This window comes from Rhipicephalus sanguineus, chromosome 4 (assembly GCF_013339695.2).
Source record: "Rhipicephalus sanguineus isolate Rsan-2018 chromosome 4, BIME_Rsan_1.4, whole genome shotgun sequence".
NCBI lineage: Eukaryota > Metazoa > Arthropoda > Arachnida > Ixodida > Ixodidae > Rhipicephalus > Rhipicephalus sanguineus.
In genome coordinates, this window is record NC_051179.1 from 59503907 (window position 1) to 59528960 (window position 25054).

Below are 25054 nucleotides of genomic sequence, written 5' to 3' on the forward strand. Positions count from 1 at the left end.
GTTGCCCTAGACACGAATCGACATGACGTGACAAGAACTTTATTGGAGACCTGAGGAACTCGAATCTGGGGAGCCGGAGGCCCCCAGATCAAGTTGGTGGCTCCGCCCACGATGGGACTGGAAGTCCAAGTTCCGTCGCGATGTCGAACCACCACAATTTTTTATTATTATTCCGCTGTTCCCTTGAGCCGGGTGAATGACATAAGCGCCAACTTCGAATTTCGCGCTCGCTTTCGCAATCGCCGCCTGCTAGGCGAGTTCCAAAACTTCAGCTGGCAACAAGGTAACTTGTTGACATGGCGGCGAAGAGAAAGCGTGAAGCTGTCGACGACGGCGGAGAATTCACCAAGTTTGACGTGCCCAAACACATCAAAAGTCAGGAAAAGCGGCTCATTGTCGTTCTGGAAAAAGCTAACCTCGAGTCTGTCAAGGTGAGCAATGTGCTGACACCGTGTAGTTGGATACGTGCAGCACACGTGCGAAGCGGTGTGTACCGTTGCCAACATGTGCTTTCTCTTACGCTCACATAGGTCGGCAAGTCGTTCGAGCTGTTAAACTGCGATGACCACATCCAGCAGATGCGCAAGTTCAAGAAGGACCCGGCTTTCTGTCGGCCGGACATTACTCACCAGGTAACGCGACGCAGACCGTGGTAGCGCTGAACCTTTAGAGTCAGGAGTTGGTGGCGCCGCACTTCGCCGCCTCTGTCACCGGGTGAGGATTGGCTTTTTCTTTACAACTACGGCTCCACTAGGGCACATGTAACCGGTGAACGTACGCCAAGTTCAGCGCTATCGAAGATGTTTTGTTCTGAGAACTTCCTGTATTTTTTTACCAGTATGGCGAGCAGCCAGAAATTCACCTGTGCAATGCGGTGTTCGCGTACCCAGGTTGAGGGAACGCTGTAGCGCACTTTCAAATTTCAAGCTTCTCGCTGATATCGCGAGGGAATTAAGTGTTGGTAGTGGTTTTTGATGAAGAGGGGAGGGTGGCGGTTACCGTCTGCAACCTTGGCGGGAAGAACGGCTCAGCGCCGGTGTGACGAGTGAAGTCGGTGAACCCTTGACACTGACTTTGACTAGGCGCACAGAACTTACGTTTCTCGTGACCACCAGGACAAATTTGTCTTCAACCGCCAGGATCTCTTTCTGAAAAATTCGTGTGGGTTTCCTTGTACAAACGTGTGGGTGGGGCCATGGGCGTCCGGAGGGGGGTGCAAGGGGGGGCAGCTGCCCCCCCTTGGAATTTTGGATAATAATTTTCTATGCAGTAGCAGTAAGCTACACAGCTTGGTTAGCACACTCCAGTCCCGCATATCCGCGTGAAACATCATTCAGGATTACCAGCCAACTTTGCACGTTACATACTGCTATGGACTAATCTTGCCGGTCATGTCACGGCAATGAAACAAAAGCTACCTATGCTGTATGCCCCCTCCCCTCCCCCACACTCTGCTGATGCACCCCCCTGGAAAAAGTTCTGCGGACGCCCTTGGGTGGGGCACTTTCCAGTTCCTGAACCTTCGTCCACCTTGCAGGTTTCCGCAGAATTGATTTACCTACCGTATGCATGCTTATTTGTTTGTGTGACTGAGTAGTATGAACTTCTCACCCCCTCATCTTTATTCCTTTTCCCCTGTGCCCGTTGGCTTACTGGGGTCGGCCTAGTTAATGTCCCACCCTCCCCTTTATGACCTGTTACCCACTCCTCCTCCACATCTCTGCAGCTCAGCATATGTCATCCAATGCATTGCCTATGCAGGTACCATTTTGTTCGCTTTACTTTCGACACTGCTGTCGTGGATGCCGACATTTCATTTCACATTCCTTGTTCTGCTTGTCTGTCGGGCATATGCCCAATGACTTCACATACCCAGTTACCAAGGTTATATAATCGGCAAGGCAGCAGCAGCCAGCACTTGCAAAATGGCGGGAAATAGGCAAACCAAGCTTAAAATAATGACTGCACACTCTTCCACGGATGGTCAATCTGACATGGCCAGATGTTATCATTTTGCAAACTAAGCACTTTGGGAAGCGTTTCTGATATTACGATATTCAAACACCTATGGAAATAACCAAGCCGGTGTCAGAGGTATTCAACTTTCACTCTGTATTCTTTTTCTCTTTGCTGCGCGGAAAATTGCCATATTTTGCTGGAAGTAAATCTGCAGCCTTCAATATATATGTTGCACAGCATTGCTTTGGTGAGTGAGTGAAAACTTTATTGAATATGTATGGCGGTATTGAGAGGGTTGGGGCTGTGTTTTGCGGCCCATGATACACTTTCTGACCACAAAAACCGGGTCGCTGCTCATTGTTCCTCTTTGGGGCAAACTTGTAATGTAGCGGCCATGATCTATCCGCAATGAAAGGACGACAAATGAATTAGGATCAAACTTTCATAGCCCGACCACAACAGCAAATAACAATGAAATGAGTACAGTGGTCAGTATGAACAATGTAAGAAAAGGTATGTCAAAACTGCGGATAATTTTTTGCTTACCTTTGTACGTTAGCAGAAGTTGCTTAGTAAAACATTCTGCAGACCAAAAGCCTGTTTGCAATCGATCACATGGAGTGGTACATTTATATCAGTAAATTGGCTGTCTTTTACTGTGTTACCTGTTAACTATTTAGGGGAAGCATATGCATAAGTTCTGTGAAGTCATAGCTACCTCTGCATACTTTTTGCATTTCTCTGTTTAAATATATTTTTCCACTTCCCACTGCTCTGTGGTGATTGTTGTCACTGAAGCATTCGAATTTTCCTCTGGCCTTTCCCTTTTATTGTATGGTAACAGTTCAACCTAATGTGATTGTTGCGTGTTCATTTCCAGTGCCTGCTGATGCTGTTTGACAGCCCATTGAACAGAGCGGGCCTCCTTCAAGTGTATGTCCGCACAGAAAAGAACGTGCTCATAGAAATCAACCCACAAACCCGGATACCTAGAACTTTCAAGCGGTTTTCTGGGTTAATGGGCAAGTACATTGAAATTACTTGAGTATTTGTAGATCAGTTCTGTGGAGCTCTGTAGTATGAAGCGGCAATATTTGAAGTGGTACTAGCACCAATTCTTGAAGCCGAGTGTACTCTGCCATACAAACCTCCAGTATAACGGCTCTGATCAAGTGTGAAGCTCAGGAAAAGCTGATATCTTATTTTGACATTAAAGACTATTTCACTTGGCACACCTACTGACATCTACACTAGCGTGACATCAGGCTACCGTATCCATCCTGGTGACTTCCATAGGTTGGCAAACTCACTCATGGGTCAACTCACTCAGGCTCAGATCAAGCCGTGAGTCTGAGTCTGAGTGAGTCTGTGTGAATAATATTCTGGCGAGTCTGAGTCTGAGTGAGTCCGGTTGAGAAAAATTTTAGTGAGTCTGGTTGAGGAAAACTTTGGTGAGTCGGAGTCTCAGTGAGCCCTAAACGCAAAATATATTTCTGTAGTGAGTCTGAGTGAGCTCAACATCTTTTGCCGACCTATGGTGACGTCACGCACCAGCATTGGTGATGTCAGGTACCAAAAAATATAAAATGGCCACTTGTGCATCACCAGTGGAGCCATGGAGTGAAGTGGCCGTCAAAACTTCATATCTTGTGTGAGCACTTGACGAGACGCTCGTGCTGTGTCACGATGTCAAGGTACAATAGGAATTAAAACTACCTTTTAAAAATATATTGTAATTAGTTTTTCAGGGCACACTCATACTTGCCAGCACAATTTCTAGGCTCTTGAGGGCCCGGCCTTTCATCTGATGCTATAAAACAACTGAAAACTTTCTTGTCAGCACCCATTTAATGCTTAGCTTTGTGAATTAGCTAACTCAAGTCTTACCATTTACTAGCCTCATACATCAGCGATAAGCCCAAATCTGTGGGTTCGATCCCATCTGTGGTGGCCACATTTTTATGGGTCAAAATGCAAAAATGTTGTGTACCTAGATGTAGATGCACCTTACAGAACCCCTTATCTGGTTGAGGCACTGCAAGCAAATAAGCATAGTGCATAGATAACTCGGTTGTGATCGTGTCTGCATATCATAAGGTGCCTGCATGCACGAAAACAGTCAGAATTTAAAACTGAACTCCACACACCCTTCTTTTCGTAGGAGTCACGTTTCAAGCTTCAAGAGTGGGGGGTAACATGCACGTATCGATGCCAGAGACCCTCTTTTGCTGGGGCGCCTATGCCCAATCTGTGGAGATATATAACACTTGCTCGGTCAGAACGGTTGTGAAACGTCACTGAGCACGGCACGTGACTTGGTTTTTCGTCTTGTGCAGAGCACGCAAGGCTGCATTAGAAATGCACTGTGATGCAAAATAGAAAGAGAAGAAAAGAAGGAGGTGGGGCTTATACACGAACATGACAAGGTTTCTTGCCTCCAGCATTTGGGAGACTTTGAGGGAGGTGCACTGTTTACGGACGCTAGCCAAGGAAAAGGGGGCGAATATATGCTTTGGCAGTGAAGCTTGCCTCCTGGACACCTGGTAACAAGGCAGCTTGGTTTTGTCTAACTTGGCCAATAATGAATCAATTGGAAAATTTAGTTTGCTAAAATTCTTTCTGGATGGTGCCTCACAACTGCTAGTGTGTACCAAAATTTGCTATGGGGCCTGTAGAGGGACCCTTTAAAGGGCCCCTAAACCTCCTCCAATAATTCTTTAACATTTCAAGTAAACGAGCGCATCAGGTTGAGAATGCTGTCACGGTGAACAGTGCCAAGCACGGCAGCTATACGAGCCTCGGACACTCCACAAATTTCGAGAAACAATTCTTTCTCCTCTGCAGGCCTTTTGGTAATCCGCAAAGTTGGCCGTGACATCAATATTCGAATCTGGTCATATCATCCACAAAAAGAACCTGTTTGTCTGCTCGCAGATATGTGCGCTCATCGCTCTTCCTCCTCGCCGTGCAAGGAGGAGCACTCGGCCGAAATGAGAGACAAGCCGACAAAAGGAGCTTAGCGAAGGAAAGAACGAAATGAGTGGGGGCTGCTTTTGGATCATCAAATGTGTGTAACTCCACTATAACTGCACAATTTTGAAAGATTCTCTCGGCTGCGTGTTTGTTGAAGGCTTGTGCACAACTGCAACACCGCAATTAAATTTTCACCTCTGGGTGGCTTAGGGGCCCTTTAATGGAACTTAAAGGACTCTCCCAGCAGGAAAAGTGGCATGGAGTGTTAATCTTATTCCTATTATGCTGTTTGATTCATACACTGCTGCAGATGGGTCCACTTGCAGAAGCATGAGGTGTTTATGTGTCAGTGTCCTCTCTTGACATTGATTTCAGTTTTTGTCTTTTTGGCATTTGTCATAAATAACCTTAAATATCACTTGGTGGGCACTTGTGAGTCTTAAATTTATCTACAATGCTGCCTTTTCAGTTCAACTCCTGCACAAGCTTTGCATCAGGGCTGGAAGTGGATCTGTAAAACTCCTAAAAGTGAGTGATCATTATTCTCACCTTTCCTTTAAAAAAAAACTTAACTTGGAAACTGAGAATGAAGTGACAAATACCCATAGAGAGAGAGAGAGAGAAATAAGTTTGTTTGACCAATCTTCCTTTACTTGATCCCAAAGCTAAAAAAAAAAAGCGTACATGCACCACATATACACTGCATGCATCACATATACAGTGATGCATGCCTTCTGCTTGCCTTGGATGCTTACATTTAAAGAAAGGAAAAATGTGTTGCTTGTACTACGTCCTAGGGTTGCGACAATGCGCAACAGAAACTGAGAAACTCAAAGGATATGCGGGTTGGGCAGCATGATAGCTCTTTTATTAAATGCTGCAGTTGGTGGCCTTAAACACCCTTGAAACTGCATTCTTATAAAGCAGAGAGGCCACGAGCATCTTCTTTTACTTTGCGATGTTTTATAATAAGTAAGAAAATTGCTCTGACCAGTGCATTTGGAGATCCCGTACTCATCCTGAGATGCCAGGATATTTATGCGATCTCAGTGGTCACAAACGGACCAACTGGCTTCTGTAAATGCACTTGACGTCGGCACACCAGCATGGCCAGCTCTTCGTAAGCTGGGCCTGTTGGTGTTCATCACACCATTGGCAATTGCACTAACATCCGTGTATGTTGCATTGCTAGTGTGGTGATCCAGATAACTTGCTTACGTAAGACATTTTGCGGGGTGAGTTGGTTGATGTCTGAGGGATACATGATAGCACAAACAAAGACTTGAGAATGAAAGAGTAGGAAGCAAAAGGTCAGACTATGTTTGTGTTACATGTATCCCTTAGATACTGTTTATGCCTGGCGTGCATGCTGTTTCAGTATAAATCGGTATGATCTTGTAGGTGAATTCTGTGGTTGCGGGGAGACTGTGAGATGGTTAGCAGTCTATGAATGAATGGCTTTGCTTTCTCGCATGCAGGTAAGCACCGCTTTGCAATGAAACCACCTGTAGGCTACAAATACACAGCTTAGTAAACATGATTTTCAATAATATTAAGAAAATATTTGTTGTGCATTGGTAGATTTACAGCATTTGAAACCAACAGAAGCTTGTACGTTTGTTTAGAGTTGGGCACAGTTCTCAAGGGTGTAACGGAATGTTTAACCTTTGAGTGTTGCCATGTCACTTCTCTGGGAGTTTCAGTGTCGATTTAAAAACATGGGGTTTTCTTTCGGGGCCTTTCAATCAGCACAGTAATTTCGATGCACATTCCTTATGGTTTTTGTCCTTTTGACTTTTCGAGGGTCAGACTTTTTCACCAAATGCGCCCCATGATGTGGATGTCTTTTGTCTTCTTTTTTTTTTTTTTTTTTTTGACATGCTCCGGGAATACTCCATTTTAGATGAGGCAGTCTTGAACTGCAGGGCACACTGGGAGGTGGCCATGCTCAGCTACGCAATATAGTTGTTGTCGCTGATTCTACCACATTTCCTTGTTAAGAGGTCAACTGCTACACTGAACGCTCTTAATGCATGCGCTGGAGGGAAAGGCGGTATTATATAGTAGGGATACCCTGTGCACCAGCTCATGGCTGCGCAGTGTTTCTATGCTAGTGTCTATGTCCTCTATATGAAGTATCGCACTTCGCTGCTGCTAGTGCTCGGGTAAGGCGTTGCAAGTAAGGCCAAGCAAAAGGTGAAAAAAAAAGGTTCTGTAGGGGACCCCATCTAACAGGACGGGTGGTCCTTACAGAGCAGTCCCATATTTTTCGGGGTGAGAACTGCTGTAGAAGAATGATTGCAACTTGATTTTCTAGAAAAAAGTAATTGATTACCGGTAATCAATTACAAGAAAATGTAACTTAAGTACCCAGAACGTTAGTTTAGAAAATGTGATCGATTATATTACAAAATTATCAGAAAATGTAATTGATTACTTGTAACACGTTACGAACAACTCTGTTCGGTCCCTACCTGTGGCAATTAGATTTTTCATCCACTTTAATTCCTTTTCATTTATGTCGATAATTGCTATACTACACTTGAAACATAGAAATGATGTACCCTATATCTTCTTTAGCTTCATTATCTGTTGGTTTGATTGGGTTGTGTCTAACGAAGAAGCGAGCCCTCGACAAATCTGCCCTGTTTCGTACACACTCTGAATAGTTGCTCCTCTGCCAGATTCTAAGTTGGAACCACTCTGATTCCTCATCTCAACAGCTGACATTCAGTGAATCTTGTGCTAATTTGGCAATTATGCAGTAGTCTGAATCGAAGGAATTGCTGCATGACTCTCTTGCAGCAGAGTAGCCAGCACGCATGCCTGCCCTTAACACACTCTCAGTGTATGTTAGTGCACGCAAGAAAATCGTGGTTGTGTGCCTGTCGGAAATGCCGAACGAGCAACAAACTTCCCGTCATCATTGATCTTATCGCCACTGAGAGGCAATCAATTTTTGCTATTCTCAAGAACGGAAATGTGCTGGTACGGTATCATCACTCATATAAATGGTGACATAGGTTGGATATGCCAGTACCCACCTGCGAACTGCTGAAATCGCACTTGTGTGGGCAGTAAATGGGACAGGATTGAGTGTTCACTCTTTCAGATATTAGAAACCACGTAGACATCAGATAGATAAACACATGAAACGGAAACTGCCCATGAGACAAAACCAAACTTGCCATGACACGGTGGCGCATGCACAGATATGCGAACGATAGTTGATGCAACGGCCTAAATAAATCTTGTAATCGAATCTGAAGGTCAACGGCACATCTAATAAAGTGCAGCAGATCCCCGCAGCGTGACAGCGCCCACTAGACAAAAAAGAATTTAGAAATCGGGCCCATTCTTCAAGCATACCGATGGCACCGTGAATATATATAGACCATTTGAGAATTAATTGTTCGCAGTGCCTTATGTTTATGTCATTGATTGTCAAAGGGTTAAACAAGCGATGTGCTGTTGATTGCACTCTTTTAGCTTTTCATAGCGAGATTCTAAACGTCTTTGTGCATCATAGCATAGTACCTCCAGGTCCCTCAGTATTCTTTCTTATTTATGAAAACTTGTGCAGTTTGACCGATTGGCCATTACATTACAGAAACAAAACTCGTCACACTGCGATGTTGCCAATGCAATCTTGCAGAACTCTAATGCTTCATGTAGTGGTGATTGGTGTATTTTTTCACTAAGATTCATAATTAGAGGGTGCTTTGTTTTCAAATCCGCAATAGATGAGAAGGGATGTACTATATGACAGGTTTGCTACATGCAAATTTTTTGTTTCCTGAATGCAGGTCATCAAGAACCCCATCACAGATTGGCTACCTGTGGGCTGTCGGAAGATATGCATGTCGTTACATGCCGATAAGCTAGTCAGACCAAGGGAGCTTGTCCCTGAAACTGATGAGCCAATTGTTGTGGTTATCGGTGCCATGGCTCATGGTTCGGTAAGTGTTTGGTAACTTTGGATGATCTATAGACCTCTGTCCTACTGCAACATCCCTTGGGACTTTTTTTGGGCAGAAAGCTTTCATGGTTTCAGGAAAAAAAGAGCAGGCCACAATAATCCACTGGGTGAGCAGGAATGTATTTATTGCGGGAAGAGCTGCCAAAAGTAGTTCAGTCTTCGTTCCTTAAATAGTGGATTGAGTGGAAAACCGGGGTTTCTTATAGCAATGCCTTACTGGAGTGAGTCACAGCTGTAGTATGTTCCTATGTGTGAAGAAATTATCTGAAAAAAGCAAATGCCGTTACCCGACACAATCTTCTTATTTCAAGCTGCTTTCATGACGTACAGGTCATTCCAACAGACGAGCTCGGAAACACAACCTTGCAACACCATGGGTGAACTTGAGCGAGTTGACGATCATATTTAAACTACAGCTAAGGCGTGTTACGGACACGACTTGTTTATTTATATCCCCTTCGGGCACGAATTATGATGCACTGCCTGCAAATGCATCATATTTGCATGGCATGGTTCCAAGACTCTCAGTATGACATTCCAAGAAAGAAAATGAAAGAATGTGTTGTTTTGTGTGAGTTTCAGTAATTAATGTTAATTAGCATGTAATTAAATATCTAGTTATTCGCTATCAGTCAGCTTCAATCATTGCATAAAAAGAATAAAATATTTGACCCAAAATGCATGCACAGTTTGTTTTCTGGTTGTACGTATTCATTTCGAGCAAAGAAAAAAAAATACTAAAAAAATACTCTTGACGTTGGTCCTGGAACGCGGCACGTCGAACGATCGTCGAACATGGTAGTGTCTCCACCAAAGTGATCCTCTGCAGCCATACGCAGCACAATGAAGTTAAAGGACTGCCAGTTGTCCACTCAAGAAGCCTGCTCGAATGTGCACACTGTTTCAAGCCATCTGAAGAAACACGGTGTGTGATGCGCCTCCGAAGTTGATGTGTGCATTCGTACACACCGCTACTGAAGAGGATATATTACACATATTATGTCTAAATCCCATTGAAAAAGAGCCTCAGAATAAGGTCTTTAAATTTTCACTGCATTTCTTGAAAATTGCAACACTGCATAATCCTACCACGAAGGACAGAATTGTGCAGAGCTTGCTACTTCAAATTATGTTGCTTCAGTTGTTCAGTTATTATGCAATTTCGAATGCCTGAAATATGCTCAAGGTGAAGGGGAGGGAGTGGAGGGTAAGAAAATGCATTTCATGCTGGTATCGGCAGACCTTGGCACAGGTTCATTGTGAACTATTTTACAGGTGACACATTTCATTACTTTGCAACAGACAGAAATTCTAATAATGCCCACACAGTGTGCAGTAGCACCATCTGTAAAAGTGCGTGTCAGTCTGGAGAATAACGAAGGCATTACCGCCATGGTGGGCTAGTTGTTATGGAGCTTGGCTGTTGGCCTGAAAGACTCGGGTTCAATCCTGGCCGTGGCAGTCACATTTCGATTAGGGTGAAATGCTTGAGGCCCATGTAATGCGCGATTTCAGTGCATCAAACCCAGGTGGTCGAAATTATTCGGAGCTCTCTGCTAAGGGCGTGGCATCTCTCATACATAGCCCGAGTTCCTTTGGAACGTTAAACCTCACAAACAGTGAAGACGTGGTTTCCGAGATTGGTCTGTTGAGCCACTCTGTCTTGGACACCATAGCAGTGGCACAGCAATGTTCTTGCTAGTCATTGGATGGTTGAAGTGCCTCATGACTCGTAATATTTATCCATATTTGATGCTTTTGGCTCTTGAAGGCGCTGCTTAGGATGCATATAGGTTGAAAGGGCTTGAAAACGGAGTTGATGATTTCGTCTGGTTGGGGAGGTAATTGTGTCGAGGCCTTGTTTGCAAAGCTCCAATCTAACACTGATCTTTTTGTTCCATTCTGGTCAAATACACCTTCTTACGTAGCCTTTTTGTCTAGAAATGCGTGGAAAATCTGGCTATGACAGCCGTGTGGTAACCCTTTCCCTACCAAGCCTTTTTGCCGAAAACGATACAAAAATACTGATTATTTTTTTATTCACCTATTTGATTCTATGCGCCTTGAACAACTACAAAAATTATTCAAAGGTACCTTATTCGCAAGATACGTGCAAATTTTTAAACTTTCTTCAGAATATTAAGAGGATTAGCTTCACTGCACTGCACCACGGAAAGTGTCCTTATCTATCCAGTTTTCGGTGCATAAAATGTCTTTGAAATTTTAAAAATAAAGCGCAGAGACAAAAGAGTCCTTGAAATCAAACCTTGAACGCGTCGGTCAGTGTTTCCTTACATCTAATGGCATCCACTGCCGATACGTCGAGAAGCGGTAGTCATCTGAATCTGATTACTTAGAAAAACTATGCTGCTAAGTGTAGTCACTACCACACTCGCAGGGTAACTGAAGTTTTTCTTCATTTCACAAAATTTCGGCAAACAAGCGCATTTTTGTTCTTTTTTTTTTTATGAACAGGGCTGTTGCCAGCATGCACGCACGTTGCGCACACAGAGGACAACGCCATTTTCTGATTCCAGTTCCAATAATAATTCCAATAATAATAAGTACAAGAAATAGCAGGGATTTCACGAAATTGAGAGATACGGGCATACAGTAAAAGCTCGTTAATTCGGATTTCTAGGGACCGGAAAAAATGTCTGAATTAACAGAATGTCCGAATTATCGAATGGTTGAAATAAACACAATAAATGCAAGTTTTTTTAACATACCTTTATTTTACAAAGTAATCGTGGATGCTTGCCTGTTCTCGAGCAGAAATTTGCGCGGACACAATTTTTCTGAGCCCTTCAAGATGCTCAGCAGCTCGCATGCCGTCTACAGTGCCAAAACAAAATTCTTTAAGGACGACGACGGCCTCCGCGGCTTCCTTTACAGTACGAGGGGGCCTGTGTTGCTCATGATGTGGCTGCTCCTCTTCAGGCTCTTCGTTCTCGGATTCGCCGCCATGCATCACTTCCTTGACGATTTGTTCATCAGTCAGAGATCCGGCAGTAGCAACGCCATCATCAATGCCGATATAATTGTCGAGTGTCACTGCATCAGGCATAACACTTCCGAAATCCTGACCGTCATCGGCAGCGTGGTCCGGCGACACTTTGGCCACTGCGGCATCGCTGGAGTCGGGTACAACAAAGCCACTGTGCCTGAAACAGTTGGCAATGACGTGCGCGGGCGTGTTCTACCACATATAGGCAAGAATGCTAACTGCGCTCAGGAGACTCACGTCGTATTGTTTGCCGGCTTCATGGCACAGGAGCATCCGTTCCAACACGCACCTACAGTACTTGGTTTTCACGAATTGGATTATGCCCTTGTCCATGGGATGACGTGCTGATGTTGTATTCGGCAGCAAAAAAGCAACTGCAATTTTGTTCAGTCCGGTGACACTATTATGTGCACTGCAGTTGTCCAGCACAATTAACACTTTGCGGTTCTTCGTACAGAACTTTCGATCCAACTTTTGGATCCAAGTTGCAAAATTTTCACCCGTCATTCACGCTTTTCGATTGGCACGGTAATCCACAGGAAGATTGTTGATGTTCTTAAAGCAGCGTGGCTTTTGTGCCTTTCCGATAACGAGAAGCGGCAAGCGGTCTGTCCCCGTCATGTTGGCGGCTAAAAGTACAGTCAGTCGTTCCTTGCTTCTTTTGCCGCCGATACAAGGATCCCCTTTCATAGTCACAGTTTTGTCCGACAATGCTTTGAAAAACAGTGCTGTCTCAGCGTTAAATATGTCATTCGGATAGTAGGCGGCAAGGTGCTCCAGCAGCTGAGTGCTCTTCCACTTGTTGACCGTGTCTTCGCTCACGGCACCTCTTCCAACAACACGCACCTACAGTACTTGGTTTTCACGAATTGGATTATGCCCTTGTCCATGGGATGACGTGCTGATGTTGTATTCGGCAGCAAAAAAGCAACTGCAATTTTGTTCAGTCCGGTGACACTATTATGTGCACTGCAGTTGTCCAGCACAATTAACACTTTGCGGTTCTTCGTACAGAACTTTCGATCCAACTTTTGGATCCAAGTTGCAAAATTTTCACCCGTCATTCACGCTTTTCGATTGGCACGGTAATCCACAGGAAGATTGTTGATGTTCTTAAAGCAGCGTGGCTTTTGTGCCTTTCCGATAACGAGAAGCGGCAAGCGGTCTGTCCCCGTCATGTTGGCGGCTAAAAGTACAGTCAGTCGTTCCTTGCTTCTTTTGCCGCCGATACAAGGATCCCCTTTCATAGTCACAGTTTTGTCCGACAATGCTTTGAAAAACAGTGCTGTCTCAGCGTTAAATATGTCATTTGGATAGTAGGCGGCAAGGTGCTCCAGCAGCTGAGTGCTCTTCCACTTGTTGACCGTGTCTTCGCTCACGGCACCTCTTTCGCCACAAACGGTCTGGAAAACAAGGCCATGTCTTTCCCTGAACCGTGCACACCATCCTTCTGATTTGAAGGAATCGATGTCCATCATCGCTGCAAACTTTTCAGCTTGCGCCATAATCAGGGGTCCACGCAACGGCAGGTTTGCATTACGCGAGCTGACCACCCACCGAAGAAGGGCTTCTTCCAACTCTGGATGAGCCGTTGTTCGTAGCTGCTTTCTCGATGCGCTGAACTTCTCAACTTCAAACGCCTGCAGAATTTGCTCTTCATTTTTAAGATATGTACCAAGAGTACCTCTTTTAACATTGAACCCCTTCATCACTTCTTGCCAGGAGAGCGCATTTTTCAGGACACGCAAAATTTCTACTTTGGTGGTGTGGTCCTAGGCCTCGTACTTGGGCCGCTTCGCCGGCATTGCCATCGGCGGAGAGTGCGGTCACACGAGAACAAAGCAACAAAAGGGCATGCCAAACCCACACGCGAAGAAAAGGCATTCAACCAGTCTCAAGTCACGCCAAGTCGATAATTGATGTCCATGGCGATGCTGCGTTTGAGCTTCACTTTTGTTCCGAATTGTCCTTTTTTCATTTTTGAGCCTCGCCAGAGGCCCGAAAGTCGCCGAATTATCCGATTTGCGGTCAAATCTGTCCGAAATAACGAGCGCCCAGTCTCATAGAGTGATGCGTATATTTACAGGGACCAGATGACGTGTTCGAATTAACCGATTTCCCGAATTAACAAGAGTCGAATTAACGAGCTTTTACTGTACAGGCTTTTTAAAGCAATATTAGCCTCCTCGCTACATGCATAGGAATGTGGGAAATTTTTTCGCGAGCGGATTGTATAGCAACACTGCAGATTTATTAAGAGTAAAATGTGTTGTAGAGTGCATTACTCCAGGTTTTGTTGTATTTAATGTGCATATGTAGCAGGCACTGCTTGAAAAACAGCGGGCACGGCAGTTGAACGCCATTAGCTCTGTGCTTTTGCTCGCTTTGATCATGAATATAGGTTGAGATTTTTTGGTAATGAGTATAGGTCGATAGCTGATTGTAGGCAACATTCCTGGAAAAAAATGGTTGACCTATATTCAGGGGTGGAAGTGCTGCGCCACGCTGTGCCATCCTGCTCCAAAATGCATTATTACACCGAAACTGCTCCCAAGTGGTATTTGGTGCCTTCATGTGCCGCGACCTGGTGCTTTCTCTGTGATGTTGGTGACGGTGAAAAAAAAATCACAGTTTCGTCACAAGGGTGAAGCAATGAAGGCGATAGCAAGAAATTGCCATGTTATATGAAGTAAGGCTGGCACCTAACTCTCTTGGATACGATCTCGCGAAATTCAACAAAACGCTCGTAAAGGAATACACGGCGGCTCCAGGGAGCGAAGCAGTTGTCGTGCTGTCTGTTGTCTCAATGCGAAGTAAGCGGCTCTTTGCTGATGTCTGCAGAGATAGCATGTGCGCCAGCACTAGTGACTAGCAACCGCGCCTTTATGAACGAAGTTCTCAGTTGCTCCTCAAGTGGTGCAACACCCCCCTAACTCCTAGTGTCCCTTCATGCTCCTTACAAAAGATGGGCGGGCGTTTCCTCTACGTGTGAGGAGCAATCGACGGCAGCCCTCGCACGTGGGGTGATGTTATCACATGCACCCTCCTGGCGATGGAGATGATCGGCTTGTTTCATCTCTGCTTCAGCCATGTTTAGCCCCAGCACTTGTGTGCTTTTACTCGTGCGTACACTGTGCGCGGGGTGGTGTTGTCAATTTGGTCTTTATATTGAAAATGTCGGCAGCGGTAAAAACCCGCCGATAGTGTCCATATAATTGATAACCGCAGTAAAAGTAAACATTTCAGTTTTCTCATTTGTGCCTGTCAGCAGTTGTGTTTTGTGAATACGAATATTTAAAAAAATTTTTTTCAGAAGTGTAGTCAGGTTTAGCTATGCAGTGCATTGCTTATCTCTACATTCCTCTCGGTTCTCATGTCGGCTGTGGCGCTTTAATGACGGGAGCATAAGCTTTTGAAATTTATTTTTATAGAGTCTCATTGCGTTCGGAATGAAGGTAACACTTATTAGCAATTTTCTCTAGTGTTCAGTTGTTGTTCATGTCAGCTGCGGTGTTTTACTAGCATGGATGTTTTTCATTCATCTGATCTGCGGCCTAGTCCAATTGTAGCTGTCCAAAGCGTCGCTTATCTCTTGTTTTCTCTCAGTTATTGCTCCGTCATCTGTGATGTTTGAATAATGGGAACGCGTGCGTGTGTGTGTGTGTGTGTACAGGTATATATATTTGTGGTAAGTTTCGTTGGTTCATAAGTATTGAATGCCTAATAAAAACTATTGGAGCTTTTCATGTTTACAGGAAGTAAAACATTGCATTCAACAATGATGTTTTACCGTAGCAGGAGGCTATAAAACTAACTTGCGTTGCTCCAAAGCACACCTTTTGATGCTCCAAGGCTGCTCCGAAACTTCCCTTTTACCGCTCCAAAGCTGCTCCAAAACAGCATTGTTCCTGCTGTCTGAGCTGCTTCAAAAGACTGAAGCCCACTTCCACCCCTGTATATTCGAATAAATACAGTAGGTTAATGTGCATGGTCTGTGACTCTCGCATTGTTGGTGCAACTTAGGAACTTGTCTCAGCTAGCAATATTGGAAATTCCAATGCGTTGTTGTGGAGTGTAGCCTGTTTCTTGTGGTTGAAGCCCATGAGTTGTGCGTTCTTCGCCACGATTCGATCAAGGACCTCGTGGAGTTTGCCAGTCGGGGTGTTCGAATTTGCTAGCAAGGCATCGAGCGTTGAGATAGCCTTGGTGATGGTGCTTCAGATGAAACCGCGCCTTATGCGGCACTGGTCCATAGCCAAAAGTTGAGGACCAGGTGACCGGGTGGGTTTCTGCGCCAGAACGAACGTAGCGAAATACAAAGAAGAGACCCGGATCTGGACGTGTCTGGCTGCACCGAAGAATGGCAGCGAAAACTCCGAGCCAGTGCTGGTGGCAGCTGCTTGAGCTTCCCCCTCTTTGCTCTCTTTATTTTGTAACACCCTCTGTACCATATTGAATTGTGTAAAGGCTGCACCTTCTCTCCCCAACTTTTGACAAGGTGCAGGGGTCTTACAGAGGATTGAACCTTTTGGTCTGACTTATTCTTAACTATGAGTATGAAATCTACCACAATCCTCCATGCCCACCCTACCAACCACAAGACTAACGTTATCGTTTTCGTAATTTCATTAATTTATGCACACCACAGAGTCGGCTCTTTAACTTTGCTCTCACCACCACTGTTGCTTACACTCTGTTCAGCAGAAGCAAAGCTGTATGTAAATGATGTCATCTTCAACACCATCCGTGGTGTTGAAAGTTCCTGGTACTTTAAATCTCCTTACAATCATTTCCATCTAGTAGGGACATGTGAAAGTACATAGGGCGCAAAAATCTGCCGATGTGCATGCATGGCATTGGGGCACTGAAGGCGAACGTGATTGCCAATCAGAAGCCGTCCACGAAATGCTGACGAGCTGTGGCATTGCCTTCTTTACTAGATGCCTGAGGAGTGGCTCGAGCTCCCAGCAGAACCAGCTTGCCTGAAGTGCTGAACAAACGCTGCAAGGTAGCGCTCGCGACTGACGCTATCGTCACGTCGTCATTGTTTTTGTCTGTGGCCCATAGGGGCACACCAGTCGAGAGCTTTTTGAGATTGGCAACTACGTGAGGTCGTTCTGGAGGTTATGCGAGATGCCAAAAGTATTGAAGTGGCCGACGCTAGTGGAAAGAAGGAAGGGGAAAGGATTTGACAGGTGGTTTTTCTCTCATGGGCCAGGCATCTAGTCTAGGAGGCAATGGTTGTGGAAAGATACGTATGAATAGGAAAAACAGGCCACTGCTTTAATTACCGAGCCAGGCGGCATGTCTGCAACATATAAAGTGGTTATGGCAGCCATATGGCTGTGTATTGCAAGGAGTGCAAACGCAATTCTTTATTCTACATGGCAAGGTTCCTGAAAAAAGCGAAACACACAAAAAAAGAAAGACCACTTGCAGAACTTTTTTTCATTAGGAAGGCTGTGGATCAAGGCATCAGCACACAATCACTTCACCTGTTTGATAGAGAGTTTTCATTCCTCGGTCAACACTGTTATGTATAATCACACACATGTTGTGCATGTGCACGGTTCTTTTCCCTTTATAAAAGGGGCTTCACTAAACTCAGTTGAAAGTCGGCGCTCTTTCTCATCTCATTGTTTTCCTCTGCGTCTACAATATTTAGCGAACCCTTCTCTGATAGAAATTTCCTTTCCAAATCTTGGTGTGCCAAGTTGGGGGTGCAGCCCTTACATGGGTCTGTATGGTATCTAGCTTTCATCAGAGCTTAAGATCAATGAACTAATAAAGTTAGAACGTTTCGAAGTGGGGTTAATTAGGGCTCGTATATCAGTGTCTTGCTATTCTGCAAACTGTTTTTACATTGATGTCAGAATACAGCATCCTTGTGCAACTGTTGTTTGTGCCTCTCCTGCAGTTGCAGTCAAACGAACAAAGGAATATCTGTTGTCCACATTGCTTGTTCACGGTGCAATGTTCAAATGCTCCTCTCGCCCTTCGTCCTAGCGTGTATGTACTTGGTAGTTCACTGCTGTCTTTGGTCCACCTGGCTTGTTATTTCACCTGCAGGCACTCAGACCTGACAAAAAAAAAGACAGAAAAAGCTGCTTTTTAACTGTCTAGAGGTATAGAATTGTAGCCTCTCTGTGTTAGGTTTTTCTTTTCAATCTCACTGTTAGCAGTTCTACCAAGGTTGATGGTGTGTACTCAGTGTTTCCAGGAGCTGTGTTTGCACACTCGGTAATTTGTCAAGATAATAGCTGCCTGGTGTAATTATCTCCTGAACAAAGGCCAGCAATGTCTGCGTATCAACTAAGGTGCGGCACACTAGTATCTTGTGGATCGGGCTAAATACCTACACTGTCATTTATCTATTTGCTCACTTACTTCCTTACGTGTAACTTTTAGAAAGATTCTCAGGTTTTGGAAGCTATGTATGAAATGGTGCCGTGTTCTTAACTGGACAATCAAGCTGTTTTAGTGTATTTGCAGTTTCATTTTGTTTGCTTGCACTCACGAAAACTTCAACCTTGCCACTTGTATAGGTTTGCCTTTCTTCTTTTTTTTCTTTTACGAGGTATGGTGGGGAAAATCTGCACTAAAGCCACACTATCACTGATGCAGTTGCTCTGTCACATTGACACTTTATGGCAGCAAGACAACATGAATTTTGAAGTATTTTCTTTTATATTTAGGCTGTTGCGACGCAGTAGAAATTTGCAGAACTTTCAAAAGTCAGTCTTTGGCTCCTCTAGAATACAGCGTAGTCTATCTTGTTTGGCAGTCTAAGTAGGCGTGGGCAACATCGAAACCCATGTCATGGTGAGCTTGCATAGGAATCACAAGTGCAGCATTGCCATCAATCTTTTACCTTTGTGTCATTTTTTGGCTCATCAAATCATCTCTAATGGTGAGGATGGCTTGTTTGATATTGCAAATAATAATTCACTAATACCGCTCAATTTGTGTTTCTCTAGAGTATGTGTACCACATTGACGGCAGAGTTTTTTTTTCTTTCCTTACTGCAGCTCAGTCCCTACTAGACATTATTGCTTGTTGGTTTAGCATACATTTCATGCCACATAGTAAAAGCTGGTTTTTCGTGGTCCCTTTTATTGCCAATTATATGGACACTCTCGAAGGGTTTTTGCTGTCGCCGTCATGTTCCGCATAAAGTACAAATCGATAACATTGCCCCACACATTGTGTGTTCTACCGACGGGTAAAAGCTCATGAACGCGGCTGAAGCAGAGATGAAACGAGGTGGCCCATCTCCATTGCGCGAAGGGCACACGTGATAACATCCCCCCGCGCGGGAGGCCTGCTGTCAATTGCTCCTCAAGCAGAGAGGAAACGCACTGCCCGTCGTGAAGGAGCATGAAGAGACGCCGGGGGAGGGGGGGGCTGCGCCACTCGAGCAGCAACTGTGAACTTGGATCATAAGGTCACGATTGCTGCCATGCGCGCTATCTCGGCAGGCATCGGCAAACGGCTCATATACCCTTCTATGTGCTGTGCTTCCAACGCAAAGACACTGTACGAGAACTGCTTCTCTCCCTGGAGTGGCCATATTCTCTTACACCTGCGTTTTGTAGAGTTACGCGAGATTGAATTCAAAAGAGTTGGCTGCTAGCCTTACTTCATATAACATTACAATTTGTTACTGTTGCATTCATCGCCCTTGCGGCAAAACTGATTTTTTTCCCAGTTACAGTAAATGTAAAGATTTCAGAAATTGTTCATTCTCCGATAGCTTTTGACTGATGGACCTGCCACACTGGCCATGGGTACCCTTCTTGGCATTTTTCTTTCTTTCCTTTACTTTTAATTTTCATGTGCAGGCTTAGTGCACATCTCATGCTACATGGATGGTGGTTCTCTGTCATCACTTTCTTGCAATCGAGGATTTCTCAGCAGCTCACAAATCCGTTCATCTGCCAAAGTGCAGAAGAATTCTGCCCTAATTTTTCATTGTGGCAGCCCTGTCAAGACAGTGCAGTAGCAAGACAGCAAAGCAGCACACTGGGACATTTGCTCAGCCTGTTGTCAAACAAATTTCACTTGCAGTGCTTTTTTTTTCTGCAAGTCGCTTTGGATAATATAGTAGGTAGAGAGTGCGCTTAAGGTGAAATGAGATATCTTGAGAGTGGCAGTGTAAGGGTCTTCATAATGGTCTCCCGTTGTCTCTTTAATAATTGATTAATTGATATTGTGCATCATTTATATTCCCAGGTGGATCCCGACTACACGGAAGGTTCCTTCTCCATCAGCCAGTACCCGCTCTCGGCCGCACTGACCTGTTCGAAGCTGTGTTCTGCCTTCGAAGAGGCTTGGGGAGTGCACTGATCATAATTTGCTCGACTAACCATTGTCTGTGGTCACTCACATACCATCTTTGGGCAGGGGGAGCCAAGAGACTCAGCTGTACAGCACGAGAGAAGAGCAGAAAAAAAAAATACATGTTTTATCACCGACTTGTTATGTTCAGAGACCTTAGCGGCCAAATGCACAAAGGCTCTTTGAATCATGCGGGTAGGAGGCTCAGTAAAATATGCATTATGATACTTTTAACAAAGTCTTCTGCTTTTTCTTAGTCATAGTATTGAAAAAAATATTATATCTGAAAGTTCAGTAGGCTTCTTTGTAGAACAAAGACCAGTAGTTGCATTTTCACCCTTTAACATCGACTGGGCAATCAAACGGAATTCAACAGCGTGCGGGCCCAGAGGATAAATAGACCAAAGTCGTCACCACAGATGCAACCCCCATTTATTGGTTAGCAAAAACATTCTACAGAAGAGCTAGTAATAAGAAAACCCGTGGAATCCCTTATGCATTTGCATAAGAAGACAACTTGAAGGTGAAAGGTGTGGCTGTTTTTCTCTGCACTTCATATCACACGAACGCTGCTTTTAAAAGAATTTTTTAGTCACACACACGCCGCAAAGGTGATGTGAAAGTGCAGATCGCACAATATGAGCACTTTTTAAATTTTCTTTAGTTACACAAACACCGCGAAGACGAAGTAAATGCACATCTTTCGCTATGTTATTTTTTTCTTTGCATAATTTCGGTCATGTCAACATTGCGTTCAAGATTATATTCACACGCGGCATAATGCATTATTATGTCAAATTATTAAGGCTATCCCCTTAATATGCATAGCGCATTATTAAATGCAAATTATTAAGGTCATCACCTTAATAAATTATGTCCTGCTAAGGTGCAAAGCAGTAGGAATCTGTGGTGAAAGATGAAAGGTTGTGCTTAATCCCATTTTCACAAATAGCACATTTTAGCGTTGCAATTGTGCACTGTCATTCTTCACGTGTCTGCAACACTGATTAACATGTTAAATGCGTATAATATTAGAAATGTTATTGATTCCTTTTGGATGTGGGCAAAGTACAAAAATGCCTGTGTACCTTAATTTATGCGCACGTTACAGAGGCCTCGATGGTCATAATTAATTTGAAGTCCCACACTACAGTGTGCCTCATAATCGTATTGTCGTTATGGCAGGTAAAACTGCGGAATTTAATAGTTATTGCTTGCATGAGTAGTTATGTTCCATAAGCATCTTGTTGATACACCTTTCCATTTGGTATATGTAATTGCCACCGCAGTATGTTGGAAATAGCATTTTTGCTACATTAGGCACATTTCTCTTAGTGCATGAGCTCGCTGTGACTGCTGTTCACATTGGTTATTTATTTTGGTGGTGGCGAAGATATTGCTTCACGCAGACTTGATATTCGATTTTTCCAAAAAAGTGTGTCGGCATGTTTCACTTCAGCGCTGTTTACTTTCTTGCAAAGACCAAGTTTCAGCATGCTGAAAAAAAATTTGCCAAGATCCAATGCACTGTCGTTATCGATGTTCTGCAAAGCAGTGTGCAAGGAACTTGTTATGGCACATTGCTTGGCATTGAGCCATGTGTGACGAGGCTAATCTACATCTTTGTGTCAGTTGAGTAAGTTGTGTGCATGACGCAAGCTTACCAGACATGCCGACTACACTTTGACGCCTAAAGAGTTTTTTAGTCTGACGTAACATCGCCACTCGTGTTGGAGTCAGTTCATCAAAGAAATGCAGGCTCCGGCACACTTGATGTGCCTATGATAAGCAGTGTTTGTTGGCTTATTCCTAGTGTGTGTGTGTGTGCGTGTGTGTGTATATATATATATATATATATATATATATATATATATATATATATATATATATATATATATATATATATATATATATATATATATACATACATTATATGAGCGTATAGCCAACACTGCACAACTGTTGCCGTCAGGTAATCACCATTGCCACTGCTAGCCATCATTAACATTTATTCAGTGCTAGTCAACAGTTGGCCAGCATTTTGACAGCATTAGGCACCATTACATGGATGACACTAGCGTTGCACAAGAGCAGTGTTAGTTTTATGTAACTACGGTACATGTCATTTATGTAAACATTTCGACAGAAGTCTGTCTGGCTGGGTGGAAGAATTAAGAAGTTGAAATACCTCCAGCCACAAATTCTTGGAGGAAACCCGACGTTTCGAGACCGGCTTGGTCTCTTCTTCAGGGGTGACTGTGCTGATCAGGGAGGCTTCGTCGCGGCTTGTTTTGGCTCCGCCTTTCTCTTTCCCTCATGTTCCGGAGGCCGTGCACGTAGATCGGTCTCTCGGAACAATGCCTCCGATCTACGTGCACGGCCTCCGGAACGTGAGGGAAAGAGAAAGGCGGAGCCAAAACAAGCCGCGACGAAGCCTCCCTGATCAGCACAGTCACCCCTGAAGAAGAGACCAAGCCGGTCTCGAAACGTCGGGTTTCCTCCAAGAATTTGTGGCTGGAGGTATTTCAACTTCTTAATGTCATTTATGTTACGTAATGCATATTGAAGGAAAGAAGATGACTATTAAAGGCTTGTTTTTCTTTGTTAGACACGATATTAATGAGAACTTGTCTGTTATTAATGAGAATTGTCTGTTCTCATTAATGTAATGCATATTGGCATATCCTTGCCAAAGAAATTATTGCAGTGGCATCGTGTCATTAAGTCATTTGTTACAGCATGTTCAGCATGCATGTAAGCACATTCTGGTATGTGCAACGTTAATCGCGGCATGTGTATCACGTCATTTGTATCAGTCATGATGTCATGCACTGGCGTAGCCAGAGAGGGAGGGGGGTTCAAACTCCCCCAAATTTTTCAATTTTGAATGTGTGTGTGTGCATATATATATATATATATATATATATATATATATATATATATATATATATATATATATATATATTGATACGAAGTGTCACTGTCGGTGAAAAATAAGGGAAGCGCGAGTAAAGAAAGAGGACGACGACGTAGCTCCTACAATTTCCGCGGCCTCAGTGCCCATTAAAAACCCCCCATACGCTACTCCAGAGTACGTAACAGATTGGTGGAGGTGCGGGGTAAGACGAACCCAACAATATATATATATAAATACACACACACTTGCTGTTAGTCAACAGTTGGCCAGCATTAGGCACCATATTGTTGTAGAATGTATATATATACCACGATGGCAGCTTTTCATTTTACGCTATTCATGCCGCGACGTCGTCGATCTTGTGGGTTATACACACAATCTCTACGTGGAATTCGACAGCTTTACCATCTCCGGCGCTCCATACATGTCGCAATCCACAGTTTAGGCGAATGCCGGCGAAGGGGGTGTGCAGTCTTTCTTTTGATTTCAGTATTAGGCCTTACCCAAACGGGTAAGGCCTCCCAAAAATTGGCCTATAGGCTCATTGGAGTGTCCCTCCCCACGGTAATCTTTAGTAAAAGGCGAAAGATTAGTGCGTGGATTTGAGGAGAGACCTGAGCGATACCGACTAGCCGGAGTCCACACGGTGCCATCCATGAGGGGCCGCCGACATGTTCTAGCCCCTATCATTCAAACTTCAGGTAATTACTAATGATAATCTGTGTGTTTTAAGTAGCTTCACATAATTTCAGTGCGTGCTTGTTTCTAAAAATAGTCCTTTTAGTTAACACTTTACGAAAGTTGCATCTTATTTGTCTCGTTTTGTATTTGATATGTGTAAAAATTCCCCACGTTACACCAAAGGTCTAGTAGGTAGCCGCGACACCGGCAGTCGTGGTAACAATTTTGACTATATCAGGTGTACTGACAAGTTGGCCTCATTTAGCAACTTTTATAACTATTTGTTTCATATTCTGACTCCTTGTTCTCGGATGTTCCTCTTATCCGTTCTTTTTCTCGGAGTATGTTGTAGAGGTTATGTGACGTTAAAACGTGTGAGCGTACGACTTCTGAACATGGCCTCCAAGAGCTGCGGTATCCAATCTCGGGGGCCTTGTTTCTCTTGCAGCGAGGCTCGTTGGTTGCGTTGGTGACTTGCAGCAGCAGCAACCAGCACAAAAGCCGCCGAAGAAATGCTTCGCGGTTGCGACGTTGCGATGTGTAATCGAGTGTCGTTTATTTCTGTAGTGCAGTATGTCGCGATTATTAGTGTACGACAAAGCATTGAGAAGCCTTGCTGCAACTTTCGGCTACTCCAGGGCGATTCGAGTGATGCGCGAACGGATGTGTTGAAGTTACCTCGGACTTGTTTGTGTACCTCAGATTTTCAAGGTGGCGGTGGTGCTGGTATCAGGAAATCGTTTATTGTGTACTCGCCTTAGCGACATACGCGTTTGTGCATGCCCATCGAGTGCGGTCTCCTGCTAAAGGTGTATTCGTTCGTAAAGAAAAGCTTGTCCGTGTTCAGCACGAGGCGAAATCGCTCGGTGTAGTCGCGTAAAGTTGGCTTTTCGTGTAAGCCACGACAGCATACCTTAATTTTTACTTGTACAGACGCCAAAGGTTGCTGCCGATTCGTGAAGTCGATGCAACAAAGATCGCGATCATGCCCGATCCTGATTGAATTTCTACGCCCCGACTGGCTCGTTTGCGCAAGCTGCGGAAAGGAGCCAATCGCAGTCGAGAAATTGTTTCGGTATTAGGCTCGATCGAAATTAAGAATGCATCGTGCGACATCGGTATGCTCATATTACTTCTGATTTTGAGAGTTTTAGGTCTCGACGAGCTGAAGAACTTTAACGTGGCACATCAGGATCATTCG

General features: G+C 44.2%; 1 protein-coding gene and 1 non-coding gene across 2 annotated transcripts; one reads left to right on the plus strand and one right to left on the minus strand.

Annotated features, from left to right (window-relative positions):
• The first annotated feature begins 266 nt into the window (after positions 1 to 266).
• On the plus strand, positions 267 to 20392 carry LOC119390061 (ribosomal RNA small subunit methyltransferase NEP1). The gene is made up of 6 exons (XM_037657592.2): positions 267 to 431; positions 531 to 632; positions 2840 to 2981; positions 5402 to 5460; positions 8739 to 8891; positions 20151 to 20392. The coding sequence occupies exons 1-6, from the start codon at positions 297 to 299 to the stop codon at positions 20262 to 20264; spliced, it is 705 nt and encodes a 234-aa protein (XP_037513520.1). The 5' UTR covers positions 267 to 296; the 3' UTR covers positions 20265 to 20392.
• A 3278-nt stretch (positions 20393 to 23670) lies between these two features.
• LOC119392049 (U5 spliceosomal RNA) lies at positions 23671 to 23794 on the minus strand. Its single transcript, XR_005183642.1, has one exon. It is a non-coding gene; the product is annotated as a U5 spliceosomal RNA (small nuclear RNA).
• Positions 23795 to 25054: the final 1260 nt, after the last annotated feature.